Below are 22049 nucleotides of genomic sequence, written 5' to 3' on the forward strand. Positions count from 1 at the left end.
ATGTTCTTAGTCATTGTGTTTTCGTACTTTCGCAGTTATAAGAACAACAGACAATAACTTGACTTCTAGTTGATCATTTGGAAAAGTAGCAGAAGGTCGATTTTTCAGAAGAATCATCTGTTGAACTGCATCCCAATCATCACTAATACTACAGAAGACCTACTGGAACCTGCATGGACACCAGATTCTCCTAGAAATCAGTCAAGTTTGGTGAAGGAAAAATCATGGTTTGGGGTGACATTCAGCATGGGGGTGTGCGAGAGATCTGCAGAGTTAATTGCAACATCAACAGCCTGAGGTATCAAGACATTTGTGCTACCCATTACATTACAAACCACAGGAGAGGCAAATTCTTCAGCAGGATAGCGCTCCTTCTCATTCTTCAGCCTCCACATCAAAGCTCCTGTAAGCAAATACGGTCAAGGTGCTCCAGGATTGGCCAGCCCAGTTACCAGAAATGAACATTATTGAGCATGTCTGGGGTAAGATGAAGGGGCAGGCATTGAAAATGAATCCAAAGAAACATGATGAACTCTGGGAGTCCTGCAAGAACGCTTTCTTTGCCATTCCAGATGACTTTATTAATAAGTGATTTGAGTCATTGCAGAGATGTATGGATGCAGTCCTCCAAGCTCATGATGGAGTCAGACACAATATTCATTCCTTTTCCACTGCAGCATGACTTTATATCCTATACTGGACATTATTTCTGTTCAGTAACAAGACTTTTGTTAAATAATTAAAAATCAAGGCAACATCATATTTATTTAGGTTAAATTAAGCATAATCTAGAGGCTGTTGCCTTTCATATAAGCCACTTCTGATACCAAATAATCAACTAGAAGTCAAGTTATTATTTGCTGTTCTTAAAACTTGGAAAGGTGAAAAGACTTTTCTCAGGTAGTGTATTAATGAATTATTTTTCACTGCTAAATTAAGTATTGCATTATTTACAAATCAGTAATTTAAGAATAGTTGGAGTTTCTTTTAAAGATTATTAAGAATGCATAAATGATTAATAAACTTTTCAAATTAATGTTTATGTATCTTATTATTCTGGCATATAGTTACTTTGCATGTTAACAAATGCTTTATTAACTCAACTTCATTGAGTGGCATGGTGGAACAGTAATCTGGTAGTGTTTTGCTTTGCTTTCGCTTTTTTTGGGGATAATTATTGTGATCTCCCGAATGCAACAGAAATACTGGGAAATCTCTCTAGACTGACGGCATTTCATGCCGTTCAGCCTTATAATCTTAAAATGTGAGCAAAATCACCTGTCTTGTCATCACTTTAGACATTACGCTAGAGAATCATTCAAATACTAGCTTTAAGGTGATGTTGGTGAAGTAGCAATACATACACATTATATACGCAATTATGCCATCAAACTGTTGTATAAATACAGTATCACACTTGTAGGAGTGTGATATGGTTGTATATCATCACATGGTGGGATACTAAAGCACTCTGCTTGCAGCCTCGAGCCAACACACGCCTCCCACCAGTGCCGATATACTGCCATATCGCAGTGCTACGAGTTTGATATTGCTCATATATATATATATATATATATATATATATATATATATATATATATATATATATATATATATATATATATATATATATATATATATATATATTAATATAACTTTAAATTATATGCTTAAAGTTAAATATTTACAAAACCTGTTTTAACTATAAAATCTTTCTTTTTATATAACTATAAAATCTGTTCTTCCTTCTATAAAGTTAAATCTACTCAATGTACATTATACCTTCTGTAGTAAATGACAATACTAAATGACTTTTGCTTAGAAAAAAAAAGAAAATTAGGACACTTTCTGTTGTTGTGTGTTTTATGGTTCATCTTTGACCCCCATTACATGAATCACAAATTCTCGAAACCTTCCAGCATGTTCTCATATCCTCACTTTTCTTGTAAGAGGTGGTCTAAATATTTGTCGTTTGAGTGAGAAAGAAAATTGACAGCTCTGTGCTGCAAATGGATGTTTGTGTTGGTTTATTGTTGTCTGGTTCCACTTCTCCATCCGATGACGTCCCTCCCTTCAGTTTTCAGATGTCGTTTTATATACAATATGCATTCCTCAGCGGCAAACTCAGTGTTGGCGATTTATCACGATTCCATCTCATCCTTTCTAACTGCTAAAAAAGCTCAAAGTCAACAAAAGTTCAGTGTTGAGCTGTAGGCCTGAAACTATCTCATTTTTGTTGCGCAATGTATTGCACCAAAATGTATTGTGACAAACTGTATTGTCTTTAAGCTTTATGCCGCTCATTATATAATGCAAATTTGACAGTATGATAGCATAATAATGGCAAGTACATACTTTTAAAGACCCCAGATGTTTTTTTAATGGATTCGTTCATTTATCCATTTTTCTTTGTCTTAGTCCCATATTCATAAGTAGCACGTTAAATTTCAAATGCAGTACCTACTGAGTAGTAGGCGGTTTCAGACGTAGCCCATGTCATTCATTCATTCATTCATTTTCTTTTCGGCTCAGTTCCTTTTATTAATCTGGGGTTACCACAGTGGAATGAACCGCCAACTTATCCTGTATGTTTATATTACTTGTATTACTACAGCAACTGTAAATATTTGATGACAGATTTGAGTACTTTACTAAAATATGGATCAAGAACACTATAATTTTCACTATAATAGAGGCCTATTGAGGAGGGTGAGAGGTTAAAGTCATTTTGAAAGCGGTTGCGGTTGACGTTTGGAAGCATTCCTGTCTAATTTAACAGCACTAAAGCGTTATTATATTGGCCCTGAAAAACCTTTTTGCGGTCAAAATATTTTGACTTCCCATTTCCAGGCTTGCAGAAAAGCCGATGTTCCAGCAGGACTGACCCGTACGGCGTGTTTGGCTTGTCAGTATCGCCATTCGGTCACTAGGTCGACATCTGGATGATTTACGATTATCGTTTATCATCTCCATATGCTTTTTCGCCCCCAATTGTTTGTTGAACAACTACCACCGAGAGCCTCTTTCTGGCTGTTCTTGAGCGGTCGTGTTGTTATCCGTCTTCCAGAGGAGTATTAATAGCTTTTAAATGCTTCCAACGTTCTTGGCGTCTGTCCTTCAGAGTGGAAAGACTTCTCGACAATTAGATCTGCTCCTGCGGGCTTTAGCATCTGTCACCAGATCGGCTCGAGACTCGCTGCTCCTGCGCTCAAAGGCATGTCAGCTAATTTGTTTATGGAAATAACTTCAGGCTTCAGTAATCCTGCGCTTTTGTCCTATAGGTATCAGCATTCCGAGATGTACAACTCACTGTTTGACTATTGTTGTGAGCATTTTATTAGGTAAGCCAATAGCATTTTTTAGCCTGCTTCGCATTGCATTCCTCCATAATTCTGGCTTAGCTGCTGGGAAAAGCAGCTGGGTCAAACAGGGTCAAAAACAATATTAAAATGTCAAAAGTACATTGATATTTTTCACATACAGCTGATGTTTCGCACACAGCTAAAACAGGTTTAAGATATAGTTATAGAACACCAGTATCGGGTCATTTGTTTATATAATTATATTTATTTTACCACAACAACTGTAGAAATTCGGTAACAGATTAAAGTACTTTACTATAGTATGGATCAAAAACACTATAGTATTTACTATAATAGAGGCCTATTGAGGAGGCCGAGAGCTTAGAGTCATTTTGAAAGCGGCTGCAGTTGAAGTTTATAAAATTACTGCAGTTGAAGTTTATATCTTAAGCCTGTCAGGTTCATGTTACAAATAGCTTTTGTATAAAAAGAAGTTCTATTATGCATCATAAATGACTGTATTAGTGTTTTGCATGTTTACTTTCCACATAGGAAGCCTATTAAGAGCAAAAATGAGAATCAGAATGAGGGAATTTGCGTTTTTGTCCTATTGCAGCATTCCGAGAAATTTTAGCCTGCTTTGCATTGCATTCCTCCGTAATTTTAATTTTGTTAAATTGCAAAAGCAGCTGGGTCAAACTGGGTCAAAAACAATAATAAAATGACACAAGTGCAGTAATATTTTTCACATACAGCTGATGTTAATGTTTCGCATACAGCTAAAACTAGATCTAAATTACATCATAAGCCTCTCACATTCATGTTACAAATAGCTTTTATATAAACAAGAGGTTCTTTTATGCATTATAAATGACTGTATCAGTGTTTTACATGTTTAGTTCATATATAGGAAGCCTTTTAATGCAGAAATGAGAATCTAAACGAAATCAAATGCACTTTGGTCCTATAGTTATCAGCATTTCAAGAAGTACAACGTACTATTTGACTATTGTTGTGAACATTTTCATTTATTTATTTGTTTATTTTTATTTTTTAATTTATTTTTTATTTGTTTTATTTTTATTTATTTTATTTTATTATTTGTATTATTTTATTATTTTATTTTATTTATTTATTTATTTGTTTTATTTCTAGTATTTTTTATTTATTTTTTATTTTATTATTTTTATTTTATTTATTTATTTATGTTTTATTTTGTATTATTTTTTATTTTATTAATAAATAATTTATTATTTTAATTAATTATTTTATCAATTAAGCCAATAGCATTTTTTTTTTTTTGCCTGCTTTGCATTGCACTCCTCGATTATTTTTGCTTTGCTCTATTGAAAATACAGCTCCAGACCTGGGTCAAATATTATCAAAATGACAAAAAAAAACATTTTTATATGTTTCAAAAGCATTTTAAAGGTCAATGGTTTACATATAGCTAAAACAACTTGCTCTAAATGACATCTCAAACCTCTCAAATTCATGTTACATATGCTTTTATCTAAAAAATATGTGGTTATATTATGCGTCATAAATGATTATATTAGTGTTTATTGGTTTTAAACATTTGAAAGGGCATCAAGATATTTTTATTTAGATAGTTTGTTTATACTTGTTTAGTTGATGTCAGAATTATCAGCACGCCTGTTAAATATATATTTTTAATATTATTTCCTTAATTTCTGTTTAAAGCAGTGGAGATTTTTTTTCAACATATTTTTGAACATGACTGGCCGTATCATACATCCGGTGCAGTAAGCCACAAGATGTGTATGGTGGGATTTGTTGCTAGTAATTTTCATGTTTTGTGCTACATTGTTTAAATAGCAAATATATTTAATATATGTCATAAAAACAAGTTAAAATTCTCGCTAGTGAACTTTTTCCACTTACAAAGTCTGCTATGTAAATAGCAAATGCGCCATGACGTGACTCGACTGACACTTAAAGGGAATGGGAGATGAGACTCTGATTGTTTTAATGCACATTATGCTCAAAACACACCCATATCTCAAGAAGAGAATAAGCACAACCCTGTTAGACCCTGCACCAGGATGCAGACTGTATTTTTTTATCCTTAAAACAGCAAAAGTGGATTTGGACATGCCCTTAATGCTTTAGACTTTGTGCCTAGATCGTTAAAATGGAGCCCAATAGCGTTCATAACTGATTTCTAATTACTAATTTTTTTAATTACTGATTTCTTTTATCTTTGTCATGATGACTTTACGGGGCGACACAGTGGCACAGTAGGTAGCGCTGTCACCTCCCAGCAAGAAGGTCGCTGCTATGGTTCTAGCTTCGGCTCAGTTGGTGTTTCTGTGTGGAGTTTGCATGGGTTTCCTCCGGGTGCTCCAGTTTCCCCCACAGTCCAAAGACATGTGGTGCAGGTGAATTGGGTAGGCTAATTTGTCCGTAGTGTATGAGTGTGTGAATGTGTGTGTGTGGATATTTCCCAGGGATGGGTTGTGGCTGGATGTGCATCCACTGCGTAAAAACGTGCTGGATTAGTTAGCGGTTCGTTTTGCTGTTGCGACCCTGGATTAATAAAGGGACTAAGCCGACAAGAAAATGAATGAATGAATGATGACATTACATAACATTTGACTAGATATTTTTCAAGATACTAGTATTCAGCTTAAAGTGACATTTAAAGGCTTAACTAGGTTAATTAACCTGTTAGCCATAGCTAGCACTCAATTTTAGAGATTTACACCTACCTAAATTTAAATAGTAACAGTTCCTGACTCCAGTTAACTAGAAACACAAATTATGTATTATCGGAAAGACACTTTGAGCTTAACTGTGGTAAAAAGTAAAGTTGCATGTAAAAAAATATAAAAAGTTATACATTATGAAGTCATGAGAAAAAAAAATGTATTGTTTAATATTTGTTTTCCATATAGAAACACAGGAAAACATTAATGTAATATCCTACAAAAATATGACTTGAAAGCCAACCATTTCATGAGTTCATGTTTTAAATTTGATGAAGATAGCATGCAAAATGAGTTTACTGTAAAAAGTTTTCCAAGGCTATGTCGATGTCCTTCTCTCCCTCACCGTCAGGGGCATTTTCTCAAAAAGGATCTTCCCACGCTAAAACATTTACAGTTGCTGAATGATTTGGTCTACAGTCAAAGTTTATGAATCTTTGGAAAGAAGACACTCTGGGCTTTGTTATCCATCATCTACAGTTTATAATTCAAAATTAAAAAAAATAAGTTATAGAGGCTTAAGCAGGTTAGGGTAATTAATTAGGCAATATTGTATAACGGTGGCTTGTTCTGTAGACAAATATTGCTTAAGAGGGCTAATAATATTTACCTTGAAATGGTGTTTTAAAAATTAAAAACATTTTATTCTAGCCAAAGAATAAGTTTCTCCAGAAGAAAAAATATTATCCGACATACTGTGACTATTGCCTGGTTCTGTTACAGATCATTTGGGAAATATTTAAAAAAGAAAATAATTCAAAGGGGGGCTAATAATTCTCACTTCAACAGTGTGTGTGTGTGTGTGTGTGTGTGTGTGTGTGTGTGTGTGTGTGTGTGTGTGTGTGTGTGTGTGTGTGTGTGTGTGTGTGTGTGTGTGTGTGTGTGTGTGTGTACAGTTAAAGTCAGAATTATTAACCCCTCTTTGATTTTTTTTTCTTCATATTTCGTAAATAATGTTTAACAGAGCAAGGGAATTTTCACAGTATGTCTAATAATAATTTTTATTCTGGAGAAAGTCTTTTACTCACTCTGGACGAGTACAGTTCTTTAAGTGTAGGAAGGATAGTGCCAGTGATTTGTTCATCAAGCCATTAAATGCCACTTTAAACTGTATAGAAATGTCTTAAAAAATATCTAGTCAAATATTATTTACTGTCATCATGGCAAAGATAAAATAAATCAGTTATCAAAAATAAGTTATTAAAACTATTATGTTTTGAAATGTGTTGAAAAAAATCTGCTCTCCGTTAAACAGAAATTGGGGAAAAACTATTTCGGGGTTAATAATTCCGACTTCAACTGTATATAAGTTTATTTTTGTTGATTTGCATACTGAAAAATGGCACATCTTGTCTTTGGTTTATGTTTGAATGAACTTACTTGAAACCATTTTTTATTATTTTTTATTTGTAACTGGAGAAAAAAAGTCACACATTCATTACCAGAGTTGAGTGTAACGTCTTACTGTATTCTAATTACATTTGTTGGGGAACACTGAAATTTAAGGAATTACATTTTAAATTTGTGTAATTTGATCTCAGTCATATATATAAAATGAATATTAAAGCATATTAAAGTCATGCAAACCATTTAGTTTAAATATTAGTATAATATTTTATTAACATATTCCTAATAACTTTACTTTAGTAATTGGTTGCTGCATTATCTTATTACTTTAATAATTTAATTCTACATTTTTTGCTTATTAATTTAAATGATTGCATTCCAGCATAACTTTTAAAGTTTGCATTGCGTTCTCGATCATTTTTACTGTGCTGGATGAGAAAAACAGATTCAGAGTTTTTGTGTGATTTGCTTATTTCCCGAGTCTCCTCTGCTGTGTCAGAACTGTGAACTAGATAGTCGTAACGTTTTATCATGAGCATTTTTATAGTGCATCTGCGTGTGTTTGTGGGATCTTTTTGTTGTGGTGGTGTTATGGGCTGTGTTAGGACCGAACGGCTCTGCAAGGCACTTCTGCAAAGCATTACTGTGGCATCTATGAAATGTGTTTTGTAACGCGAGGCTGTCATGGTAATGATTTTAAATAGGGATGTGTTTGAGTAATGCCGAACGCTAGTAAATACACTCTGCTGTTTGTAATAAGACTAAATAGTTCGCTTTGGCAGATAAAGAGACAATATTATTGAAATAGAGCTTTTGTGAATCTTATATGAACGTTCACGTTATTGTGATCAATAATGGGTGTGTGGGGATGGGTAAATCTCACTAAAAAATATCACTATGTAGTTCAAAATAAAAGTTGTTTTGGTAACACTTTACAATAAGGTTCATTAGTTAATGCATTTACTAACATGAAATAATCATGAACAACACATGTACAGCATTTATTAATCATAGTTGAACATTTACTAATGCATTATTAACATTCAAGTCCATGCTTGTTAACATTAGTTAATGCACCGTGAGTTAACATGAACTAACAATGAACTACTGTATTTTCATTAACTAACGTTAACATAAACAAATACAGTAGTAGATGTCGTTCATTGTTTGTTCATCTTAGTAAATGTATTAATTAACATTAACTAATGAACCTTATTGTAAAGTGTAACCATTGTTGTTTTCAGTTGAAGATCAATCCATCCATCCATCCATCTAAATGAATAAATGCATTATTGTTTTATTTATCCATAACATTTTTTTTATTATATTAAATGTAATACAATGTGGTATGATCACTTATTCTATTATTCTAATGTGTACTTTAGAAAATAGAGGTCAGATTAAGTGTTTCTTATTTTCATAGATTGAATGAAGATGGTATAATATTTCAAATATTTTTTGGCATTCGTCACCTTTTTTTTCACCATTTTTTTTTTTTGTCAAAATTGAGTTATTGACATTCTTATTAAATGACAACTTATTTACATTGTGGGATGTTTTTATAAGTTGTAATTATACTGTTTGCTATAGAATGCAAAAACTTTGAAGCTCAATATCTCAAAATCTTTCAGATTGTAGATTAAATCTCATAATTCCAAGGTAACGCATTGTAGTTATTTATATTTATGTACAGTTAAAGTCAGAATTGTTAACCCCTTTTATTTTTTACATTTTTAAAATATTTCCTAAATGATGTTTAACAGAGCAAGAAATTTTTCACAGTAGGTCTAATAATAATTTTTATTCTAGAGAAAGTCTTTGTTTTAAAAAGTATTTGTTTGAAACTTTGTTTGAAAGTATTTTATTTTAGCTTGTATAAAGCAGTTTTTTTATTTTTTTTTAAACATTTAAGGTCAATTTTTAGCCTCTTTATGCTAAACTTTCTGTTGATAGTCTACAGAACAAACCATCGTTATACAGTAACTTGCCTAATTACCCTATCCTGCCTAGTTAGCCTAATTAACCTAGTTAGAGTCAGTATCAGTTTTTTTTAGCCAAGTGTGCTTCACACACACACACACACACACACACACACACACACACACACACACACACACACACACACACACACACATACACACACACACACAAGGAATTTGTTTTGGCTACAGAAGCTTCCAGTGTCCATAAAGTGACTAGTGACAACGCAAAATAGATATGAAAAATAGACGATAAACATTAAACAGAGATGCAGTTAGTCAAAAAAGATCTGAACGTTGAGTTGTATGGACAGATTTGTTATAAATATACAGCTTTTACGGTGCTGTGTACAAATGCGAAAGGAGAAAGTATTGGATTGCATATTGATATAAGGTGCTGTGAACAAGTGTGTATGAGAAAGTATTGCACATGTTTATTGCACAGTTGGGCGATATTTAACTGTTCATGGGGTAGATGGCCTGAGGAAAGAAACTCTTCCTGTGTCTGGCTGTTTTTGTGGATGGTGCTCTGAAGCGCCGAGCAGACGGTAACAGTTCAAACAGGTAGTGTGCTAGGTGCGAGGCGTCCAGAGTGATTTTGCAAGCTCTTTTACTCACTCTGGACGAGAACAGTTCTTGAAGTGTAGGAAGGGTAGTGCCAGTGATTTGTTCAACAAGCCTTTAAATGTCACTTTAAGCTGTTTAGAAATGTCTTGAAAATATCTAGTAAAATATTATTTACTGTCATCATGGTAAAGATAAAATAAAACAGTTATCAGAAATGAGTTATTAAAACTATTATGTTTTGAAATGTGTTGAAAAAAATCTGCTCTCCGTTAAACGGAAATTGGGGAAAAATTATTTCAGGGCTAATAATTCTGAATTCTGACTGAAAAATGGCACATCTTGTCTTTGATTGGTTTATTTTTGAATTAATTTACTTGAAACCATTTTTAATTATTTTTTATTTGTAACTGGAGAAAAAAATTCACACATTCATTACCAGAGTGGAGTGTAACGTCTTACTGTATTCTAATTACATTTTTTGGGGAGCGCTGAAATTTAACGAATTACATTTTAAATTTGTTTAATTTGATCTCGGTTACTAAAGTCAATGCAATTGTGTTATTTACATTACAGATATGGAGTTTTAAATAATGTTTTTCTGCTGCAACGTCAGTTAATGAGCATTCGCTTTTAAATTGCTGAAGAACGCGAGCTGAAATGGCTGCTGACAAGAGTGGCTGCTTCAAGAGAGATTCTGACATTACTTTGATTTCATTGAGCACAAAAATATTGCTGTGAAATGCAGTCTATGTCCAGTCTCTAAAGAGCTTTTGACTGCTTTTAATTTAACCAACAGCTTGTTTAAGCAATTGAACAGAAAGCATCATGACAATACTCGTCACCAAGTGCAGGATTGGGAGTGAAGGTACTTTCTGAATGTGAGAAGAAGTGTAGCTGCTTTTGGGGCAGTTCACATCTTACGTCTTTTGCACACTCAAGTCCAATGGAGGAGCGTGGCTTGAATGTGCATATTGCGCATGCTCGCATTTTCCAGGCACACTCAGTTGAAAACCACGAGTCATGTGACAAGGACTGACCAATTAGCTTCAAACTTTGTATGGAATATACATATTTTGGTAGACTAATTACCTCAGACAAACACAAACACCCAAACACTGCAGTGCTTTTGCATTCTATGGAAGTCAATGGTTACCGGTATCCAGTTTTTTTCTGACATGTTTGGAAGAAGTGAATGATGAGAGAATTTTAGGTTTTGGGTGAACTATCTCCAAGTCTTTTAAATATGTCAAGCTGCTGTGATTAACTCATTGTAATGTTTTTTAGTCAATGTGAAATTACTGAAAGAGCTGAAGTGTATTTAGTATTTTTATATGTTGTATACCAGGGTTAGCCAATCCTGTTCCTGGAGATCTACCTTCCTGCAGATTTCAGTTGCAACCCTTATCAAACACACCTGTCTGTAATTATCAAGTGGATTTCAGGTCCTAATTAATTGGTTCAGGTGGGTTTGATCAGGGTAGGAGCTAAACTGTACAGGAAGGTAGATCTCCAGGAACAGGATTGAGCACCCCTGTTGTATACGTTTTAAAAGTAACTTTAAAGTAAAATAATTAGTAATCTGATTACTTTTTGCTTTAAGTAATTAGTATTGTAATCTGATTTCAGTTTTCCAGTTGTAATCAGTAATTTGTAATCTATTACTTTTTTTGAAGTAACTTACCCAACACTGCTGTTGCATTACCAACTCTCACAGACTGAAATGTTTATTTTTTATCTGTATTTTACTTAGTTCTTGATCATGAAATGTACATTCATCTGAGTTAATCTGTTTTTAATTTTTTGTATTTTCAGGTCGTATTCTGGACCTGAAGACGGGGACAGTGAAGAAGGAAGGTCAGCAGTCCTCTATGAGGATGTGTATGGGCTCCAGGCGCTCCTTCATCTGCAGAATGAGGTACATCTTCATTATCTTTATAAACTTAAAGATATTGCAGTCCAGCATAAGCTTTATTTTTTTTTTTTAATTTAATTTTTTTTAAAAGTCTGCATGAACTGGGCATTGTCGAGACTTTTATTTTAGTACGTTGATGTACTTAAAACTGAATATTGAGTAGAGGCGGGGCTTTTTTTGTACGCATCATTCCCTCACGGCAAATGAACAGTAGGAGGCGGTATTAATATGCAGTTGCTATGGAAATCATCAGGTTGATGTCAATAAAAGCACCACCACTCCAAATGCCAAAGCATTTCACTTTTATTAAAGAATATATTCTCGTAACCTTTTTACTTTATTCTCGCAACATTTGAGCTTTATTCTCGCAACATTTCAGCTTTATTCTCGTAACATTTCAGCTTTATTCTTGCAACATTTCAGCTTTATTCTCGCAACATTTCAGCTTTATTCTTGCAACATTTCAGCTTTATTCTCGTAACATTTCGACTTTATTCTCGCAACATTTCAACTTTATTCTCGCAACATTTCAACTTTATTCTCGCAACATTTCAGCTTTATTCTCGCAACATTTCAGCTTTATTCTCGCAACATTTCAGCTTTATTCTTGCAACATTTCAGCTTTATTCTTGTAACATTTCGACTTTATTCTCGCAACATTTCAACTTTATTCTCGCAACATTTCAGCTTTATTCTCGCAACATTTCAGCTTTATTCTCGCAACATTTCGACTTTATTCTCGCAACATTTCGACTTTATTCTCGCAACATTTCAACTTTATTCTCGCAACATTTCAGCTTTATTCTAGCAACATTTCAACTTTATTCTCGCAACATTTCAGCTTTATTCTCGCAACATTTCAGCTTTATTCTCGCAACATTTCAGCTTTATTCTCGCAACATTTCAGCTTTATTCTCGCAACATTTCAGCTTTATTCTCGCAACATTTCAGCTTTATTCTTGCAACATTTCAGCTTTATTCTCGCAACATTTCAACTTTATTCTCGCAACATTTCAGCTTTATTCTCGCAACATTTCGACTTTATTCTCGCAACATTTCGACTTTATTCTCGCAACATTTCAGCTTTATTCTAGCAACATTTCAACTTTATTCTCGCAACATTTCAGCTTTATTCTCGCAACATTTCAGCTTTATTCTCGCAACATTTCAGCTTTATTCTCGCAACATTTCAGCTTTATTCTCGTAACATTTCAGCTTTATTCTCGTAACATTTCAGCTTTATTCTCGCAACATTTCAGCTTTATTCTCGCAACATTTCAGCTTTATTCTCGCAACATTTCAGCTTTATTCTCGTAACATTTCGACTTTATTCTCGCAACATTTCAACTTTATTCTCGTAACATTTCAGCTTTATTCTCGCAACATTTCAGCTTTATTCTCGCAACATTTCAGCTTTATTCTCGTAACATTTCGACTTTATTCTCGCAACATTTCAACTTTATTCTCGCAACATTTCAGCTTTATTCTCGTAACATTTCAGCTTTATTCTCGCAACATTTCAACTTTATTCTCGCAACATTTCAGCTTTATTCTCGCAACATTTCAGCTTTATTCTCGCAACATTTCAGCTTTATTCTCGTAACATTTCAGCTTTATTCTCGCAACATTTCAGCTTTATTCTCGCAACATTTCAACTTTATTCTCGCAACATTTCAACTTTATTCTCGCAACATTTCAGCTTTATTCTCGCAACATTTCAGCTTTATTCTAGCAACATTTCAACTTTATTCTCGCAACATTTCAGCTTTATTCTCGCAACATTTCAGCTTTATTCTCGCAACATTTCAGCTTTATTCTCGTAACATTTCAGCTTTATTCTCGCAACATTTCAGCTTTATTCTCGCAACATTTCAGCTTTATTCTCGCAACATTTCAGCTTTATTCTCGTAACATTTCAGCTTTATTCTTGCAACATTTCAGCTTTATTCTCGCAACATTTCAACTTTATTCTCGCAACATTTCAACTTTATTCTCGCAACATTTCAGCTTTATTCTCGCAACATTTCAGCTTTATTCTAGCAACATTTCAGCTTTATTCTCGTAACATTTCAGCTTTATTCTCGTAACATTTCAGCTTTATTCTCGCAACATTTCAGCTTTATTCTCGCAACATTTCAGCTTTATTCTCGTAACATTTCAGCTTTATTCTCGCAACATTTCAGCTTTATTCTCGCAACATTTCAGCTTTATTCTCGCAACATTTCAGCTTTATTCTCGCAACATTTCAGCTTTATTCTCGTAACATTTCAGCTTTATTCTCGCAACATTTCAGCTTTATTCTCGCAACATTTCAGCTTTATTCTCGCAACATTTCAGCTTTATTCTCGCAACATTTCAGCTTTATTCTCGCAACATTTCAGCTTTATTCTCGCAACATTTCAGCTTTATTCTCGCAACATTTCGACTTTATTCTCGCAACATTTCAACTTTATTCTCGCAACATTTCGACTTTATTCTAGCAACATTTTAGCTTTATTCTCGCAACATGTCAGCTTTATTGTCCCAACATTTCAACTTTATTCCCGCACCATTTTAACTTTATTCCCGTAACATTTCGACTTTGTTCTCGTAAAATTTTGCTTTTATTCTTGTTACATTTTGACTTTTTTCTTGTAACATTTCAGTTTTTCACGTAACATTTCAGCTTTATTCTCGCAACATTTCAACTTTGTTCTTGAAACATTTCGACTTTATTCTCATAACATTTCGACTTTGTTCTCGTAACATTTTGATTTTTATTCTCGCAACATTTCTTTTTTTTTCTCGCAACATTTCAGCTTTATTCTCGTAACATTTCAATTTTATTCTTACAACATTTCAACTTTGTTCTTGTAACATTTTGATTTTATTCTCATAACATTTTGACTTTGTTCTCATAACATTTCAGTTTTATTCTCACAACATTTTAACTTTATTCTCGTAACATTTCAGTTTTATTCTCGCAACATTTTGGCTTTATTCTTAGAACATTTCGACTTTGTTCTCGCAACAATTGGATTTTATTCTCAACATTTCGACTTTATTCTTGTAACATTTTGACTATTCTCGTTACATCAGTTTTATTCTCGTAACATTTTGGTTTTATTCTCGTAACATTTCAACTTTATTCTTGTAACATTTTTACTATACTTGTTACATTCGTTTTATTCTCGTAACATTTCAGTTTTATTTTCGCAACACTTTAACTTTATTCTTGTAACATTTCAGTTTTATTCTCGCAACATTTCGGCTTTATTCTCAGAACATTTCGAATTTGTTCTCATAACATTTCGGTTTTATTCTCATAACATTTCAACTTTGTTGTCATACCATTTCAACTTTGTTCTTGTAACATTTCCACTCTATTCTCGCAACATTTCATGTATATTCTCATAACATTTCGACTTTGTTCTCGTAACATTTCGACTTTGTTCTTGTAACATTTCGACTTTATTCTCTTAACATTTTGAATTTATTCTCTTAACATTTTAAATTTATTCTCTTAACATTTTGAATTTATTCTCATAGCATTTTCAATTTATTCTAATAACATTTTGACTTTATTCTTGTAACATTTCAGCTTTTTTCTCATAACATTTCGGCTTTATTCCCGTAACAATTCGGATTTATTCTCATTACATTTCGACTTTATTCTTGTAATATTTTGACTTTATTTTCCTAATATTTTTGGTTTGTTCTTATAATATTATGACTTAATTCTAGTAATATATCAACTACATTTTTATTATTAAGTTTCCCAAAAAACTCAAGAATTTTGTAGTTTTAGCTCCTTTTAAATAAGTGGTTTGAGCAAGCAGCACTTTTTAAAACTTTTTTCAGTTTAGCAAACATAAAAAAAAAAAAACAAAAAAAAAACTAAGGACTACAATGATTGTGTTTCGCTAATAATGAGAATAAGCAAGGGTAAAGGTTTACTCAATGTTTCTTTCAACACCGTCAACATTTTATGATGATAACTTACAAAGTATTTCCCTGTTCCTCCAAGTGTTGTTTCTTCGTCTGTCACCCTGACCACAACATAATTCCCCTGTTCCATTTTAAAGCCTGCACGGGAGATTCAAAACAGCAAAATGCATTAATAATGACATTTTTTAGCAATGAGGCAAACAGAAACCGAGACTGTTATTGTTGTTGTTACTGAACATTCCTGTCCTCCCGCAGTATTTAATTTTTTTTTAAAAGAAGTTTTCATTCATGTTGTTGTTTTGAAGGCGTCTATATTTAACAACAGATGAAAACATGCAAAGTCTGTGCTTGTTTAAGTTCTAAGCCATGACGAGATACCACGAAATAATGCAAGATTAATCCACTTGTCTTAAATATAAGACATCAAGTTTAACATGTTTTTTTTTCAAAGATGTTTACATTTCATGGTGTTGTTTTGAAGCCGTCTATATTTAACAACAGTTGAAAACATGCATTAGTTTCGAAAAGTATGTGCTTGTTTAAGTTATAAACCATGACAATAAATCCTGACATAATTAATTCCAACGTAATGCAAGAATAATTTGCATATGCCTTAAATATTTTTTCTATTTTTTCCAAGACGTTTTCATTGATGGTGTTGTTGTGAAGCGGTTTATTTTTAACAACAGATGAAAATATGCATTAGTTTCTAAAAGTACAACAAATGGTATCCTAATTAAAGTATATCAGATTCGCAAAAATGTAGACAGTCTCTCTCGTGGATTTGTCATCTGAAATATGCAGCAAAACATATCATTAGTATTCATATTTACAAAAATGTAGACATCGCCCTCTAGTAAATTTATCATCTGAAACGTACAACAAAACATACCTTAAATTTTAGATTGCCAAAAATGTAGACAGCGCCCTCTAGTAAATTTATCATCTGAAACGTACAACAAAACATACCTTAAATTTCAGATTGCCAAAAATGTAGACATCGCCCTCTAGTAAATTTATCATCTGAAACGTACAACAAAACATACCTTAAATTTCAGATTGCCAAAAATGTAGACAGCGCCCTCTAGCAATTTTTTTATCTGAAACGTGCAACAAAACATACCATAAGTATTTCAGATTCACAAAAATGTAGACAGCGCCCTCTAGTAGAGTTGTCAACTGAAACATGCAACAAAACACACCATAAGTATTTCAGATTTACAAAAATGTAGACAGCGCCCTCTAGTAGAGTTGTCATCTGAAACGTGCAACAATACGTACCTTAAATAAAGTATCTCAGATTCACAAAAATGTAGACAGCGCCCTCTTGTGGATTTTTCATCTGTAGTGTGCATCAAAACATACCTTAAGTATTTCATATTTACAAAAATGTATCTTGCGCCCTCTAGTGGGTTTGTCATCTGAAACCTGCAACAATACGTACCTTATATAAAGCATCTCAGATTCACAAAAATGTAGACAGCGTCCTCTATTGAATTTGTCATCTGAAACATGCAACAAAACACACTTTCAGTATTTCAGATGAAAGCATGCATTAGTTTTAAGAAGTCTGTGTTTGTTTAAATTATAAACTGTCAAAATCCAGACATAATTAATTCTGACATAGTGCAAGATTAGCCCACATATGTCTTAAATATGAGAAATATGAAATGTCTATTTATGGCCCTTTTTCAAATGGAAATGGCATGTGAGAGGATCAGCACATCTGTCAAGTGTGTGGAAAAACACTCGAGATAAACAGAACCTCTTTAAAAAACATCAGTTTCATTCTTATGCAGTGCTTTGATGCGGTTAAACTTCATGACTCAACTCTGAAGGAAGTGTAATTTAATTCTGCTCGGTTCCTGAAACGTACATGCTGTTTTTCTGCATGCCTTGCATTCATGAACAACATTTGACAAAGACCCGAGGGACGGCGGACTCTCGCCAGGTCGAACTGAAGTGATTTTGGGAGGCAAACAGCTCAAGTTGGAACAGATGTGAAATATTTGTACTCGTCAGCAGTGTCAGATCTCAGGTCATTCGTGTAGATGCCTTTACGGCTTTCAGATAATAACAGCTGATAGATTATTGTAAGGTGGATTTTAAGGTATTGTTTTATTTCCTTTATTCTAGACGGTTAAAATACATTTATATCTTTATACATCTATTTACAGTGTTAATGGAAAGTATTCAGAACCCCTTAAATTTTCCCTCTGTCATATTGCAGCCATTTGCTAAACTCATTTAATAATTTTTTCCTCATTATTGTACACACAACATCCCATACTGACCGAAAAACACAGAATTGTTAACACTTTTACATCACCATTCATTCATTTACTTGTCAGCTTAGTCCCTTTTATAATCCAGGGTTGCCACAGCGGAATGAACTGCCAACTTTTCCAGCAAGTTTTTATGCAGCGGATGCCCTTTCAGCCGCAACCCATCTCTGGGAAACATTCACACACACACTCATACACTACAGACAATTTAGCCTACCCAATTCACTTGTACCGCATGTCTTTGGACTGTGGGGGAAACCGGAGCACCCGGAGGAAACCCACGCGAAGGCAGGGAGAACATGCAAACTCCACACAGAAACGGCAACTGAGCTGAGGTTCGAACCAGCGACCTTCTTGCGGTGAGGCGACAGCACTACCTACTGCGCCACTGCCTCGCCCCGACACTTTTGCAGATTTATTACAAAAAGAAAAAAACTGAAATATCACATGGTCTGAAGTATTCAGACCCTTTGCTCAGTATTTAGCAGAAGCCACCCGCTTGATCTAATTCAGCCATGAGCCCTTTTGGGAAATATAGCAAGTTTTTTACACCTAGATTTGGGGATCCTCTGCCGTTCCTCCTTGCAGATCCTCTCCAGTTGTTTTGTTTATTTGCTTTATTTATAAAGCACATTTAAAAGCAACAGATGTTGACCAAAGTTTTTATACAAGAGTTCTGTCTGGTTCTTGAATCTGATTGGCTGATAGCCATGCAATATTTTGCCAGTAACATCACACAAAAGCATGCATGTATGGGAGCTCAGTTCAGTTCTGGCGAGCTCTGAGGAGAGGTGTGTGATGGTCGCTCTACCGCTGTATCATTCTTTTATTTCAATAATGTAACATTTTATTTTGCGACGGATGTTTGAGTGTCTTTTTCTTTTCCTTTTGCCTACTCATTGTCATTGACCGGCTTGTATGTAGTCGACAGCACTACATACAACAGGAGACAGGAGAAACGCATAAAGGTCAATTGGAAGTGCAAAATAGTTGCTCTCTCCATTACTTCAATCCTTAAAGTCTAATGCTGGGACATCTGGCACCCGTCACAATACTGCAGCAACAGAGAAATACTATAGACTGTAATAGACTGTAGGAAGATATCTCTGTAGACGGATGGAATTCCATGTAACGTTAAGCCTTATAATCTTAAAATGTGAGCAACATCAGCAGTTTTGTCATCACTTTAGACATTACGCTATAGAGAGTCATTCAAACACTAGCTCTAAAGTGACGTTGGTGAATTAGTAACGGCTTCTGCTGGTCTGACGTCAGCTGCAGATGTGAGTGAATGGCGGAAGAAAGTAGTTCCTAATACAAAAGGGTTTTAGACTCTCCGTGTTTGATTTTCTTATGTATATACACGATTATGCCGTCAAACTGTTGTATAAGCGCAATGTCACACAAGCAGCAGTGCGATATGGCTTTATATCAGCACTGGTGGGACGCTAAGGCACTCGGTATGCGGCCTCATGCCATATATATATATATATATATATATATATATATATATATATATATATATATATATATATATATATATATATATATATATATATATATATATATAAGCAAAATGTGTCAAACAAATTCAAAATAATTAATGGCAATTAAAAAGCAAGAGACAGAAGGTGATTTTTAATTTTTTTATTTTTTTTTAAATGAGACTTTAAAGCACCAAGGGAATAACATGACGTAATATGTAAAGATAGGTCAATCCACAGATGAGGGGCTGTGATGGAAAAAGCCCTGTCCCCTCTTGATTTTAACCTTGATTTGGGAACAACTAGCTGAATGTTTTCCTACCTGATTAACCACAGCTCTCTCAGTTTGGATGATAAGCGTTGGTTGACGCCCTTTTTTAGGTCTCATCAGAGATGCTCAATTGGGTTTAAGTCAGGGCTCTGGCTGGGCTGTTCAAGAACAGTCACAGAGTTGTTTTGAAGCCACTCTATCAAGATTGATTGATTGTTATATTTTAATTATACATGCAAGTTATAATTTGTGCTCATAATTAAGGTTCAAATTGGAATTGTCAGTCTTTTTGGTTTGGGTAATGCCACCTATTATATGTGATTAGTAGAATCTGCGGATATTTTTTCTGTTTCTGCAGAGAGTTTTGTAAAATATTTGTGGATTTATGCTGAATTATTTTAGGAGTATTACAAGTAATATATGAAATAATTAATAATACATTTTTAACTTTTATTTATTGTTTACTATGCACATTCAATTAGAATATATGGTAAACAGAGCAAGTCTCTCATATAATATCTCTACTAAAAGACAGAAAATATTACTTTACAAACTACATTTTAAATAAATCATATGAACATTTTATAAATACCATTATTATATCACAATAATTTTAGTTAAATTAATTTAAAAACTGAATATATATATATATATATATATATATATATATATATATATATATATATATATATATATATATATATATATATATATATATATTTATTTTTATATATATATATATATATATATATATATATATATATATATATATATATTTATATATATATATTTATATATATATATATATATATATATATATATATATATATATATATTTATATATATATTTATATATATATATATATATATATATATATATATATATATATATATATATATATATATATATATATATATATATATATTTACTCACATTTACACAAGTAAATGCATAGACTAACTATGGGCTAAAAATCTGAAGAAATCTGTGGATTCTGTGTGGGCCTAATTATTAGATGTGAATTTTCTGCTATTTGAGATTTAATATAATGTTTTAATTTTTTTATCACTGTTAAAAATAACTTCTTAATGCAAGTTATCATTTGTGCATTTACAATCAAGTTGAAGCTTCTACACTTCTATCTGTATATTTTAATCATTTAAATTCTTAATTAAATGGGGACACAGTGGCGCAATGGGTAGCATAATCGCCTCACAGCAAGAAGGTTGCTGGTTCGAGCCCCGGCAGGGTCAGTTAGCATTTCTGTTTGCATGTTCTCCCCGGGTTGGTGTGGGTTTCTTCCGGGTGCTTCGGTTTCCCCCACAGTCCAAAGACATGCAGTATGGGTGAATTGGGCAAACTAAATTGGCCATAATATACGAGTGTGAATGTGAGTGTGTATGGGTGTTTCCCAGTACTAGTTTGTGGCTGGTAGGGCATCCGCTGTGTAAAATATATATTGGAATAGTTTGCGGTGCATTCTGCTGTGGTTGCCCCTAACAAAATAAAGGGACTAAGCTGAAGGAAAATGAATGAATGAATGAAATTCTTAATAAAAATGTGTTAAATGCATCTGTTTTTCATTGTTTAATCTAAATCTCCTTCTTGCTACATACGTACACAACTTTTTATTATATGTATTAACATCAGAGCCGGTCACAATTAAGTTTAGTTTTTCCATATTTTAGCTTGTAACATGAACGTATGTGTATTTTAATTTGTATTTCTTAGAGATGAGAATCTAACAATGTTTTATGTGTGTTTTGTTTCAGGTGTGGCAGTGCACCTTTGGATCACATCTCATTGAATCGATTGTCCAGCATGAGAAAGAGATACAGGTATGTTTGAAAGATTCACTGAATCACTCAAGTCACGTATGAACTTTGGCATTAAAAAAATGATTCACTGTATTATTCGCATCACTGCATGTAATTTAGATTTACTGAATCTTTTTCATTACATTGTGTGATTTTGATGTGCTCAGAAATTATTCACAGAGTCATTTGCATCACATTGTCATATTATTTTGATTCTATCAAAAAGATTCACTAAAGCACTCACGTTACTGTATAAACTTTGGTACTTAAAAAAGAAAGAATAAAAGATTCACTGTATTATTCACATCACTGCATGTACAGTATCTTAAATTCTTTCAAAAAAGATTCACTGAATCTTTTTTTATCACTTAGTGAATCAGTTTTGAGCACATTAAAACCACACGTCATTTGCATCACACCTTCTTGCT

General features: G+C 33.3%; 1 protein-coding gene and 1 long non-coding RNA gene across 18 annotated transcripts in view; both read left to right on the forward strand.

Moving 5' to 3' along the window:
- Positions 1 to 22049, forward strand: part of arnt2 (aryl hydrocarbon receptor nuclear translocator 2) — a 180227-nt gene that overhangs the window by 56812 nt on the left and 101366 nt on the right. For all 17 annotated transcript variants that reach the window (XR_015494926.1, XR_015494925.1, XR_015494928.1 and 14 more), the window contains 2 exon segments: positions 11737 to 11839; positions 21577 to 21642. Coding sequence is in view for 9 of the 17 variants with exons in the window: in XM_087259979.1 (XP_087116105.1) it covers positions 11737 to 11839; positions 21577 to 21642 (169 nt within the window). In the remaining 8 variants the exon portion in view is untranslated.
- Positions 15432 to 18407, forward strand: LOC147843036 (uncharacterized). Its single transcript, XR_015495389.1, has 3 exons — positions 15432 to 16230; positions 16292 to 16619; positions 16775 to 18407. It is a non-coding gene; the product is annotated as an uncharacterized LOC147843036 (long non-coding RNA).

Source organism: Danio rerio, chromosome 7, assembly GCF_052040795.2.
Source record: "Danio rerio strain M-AB ecotype USA chromosome 7, GRCz13ab, whole genome shotgun sequence".
NCBI lineage: Eukaryota > Metazoa > Chordata > Actinopteri > Cypriniformes > Danionidae > Danio > Danio rerio.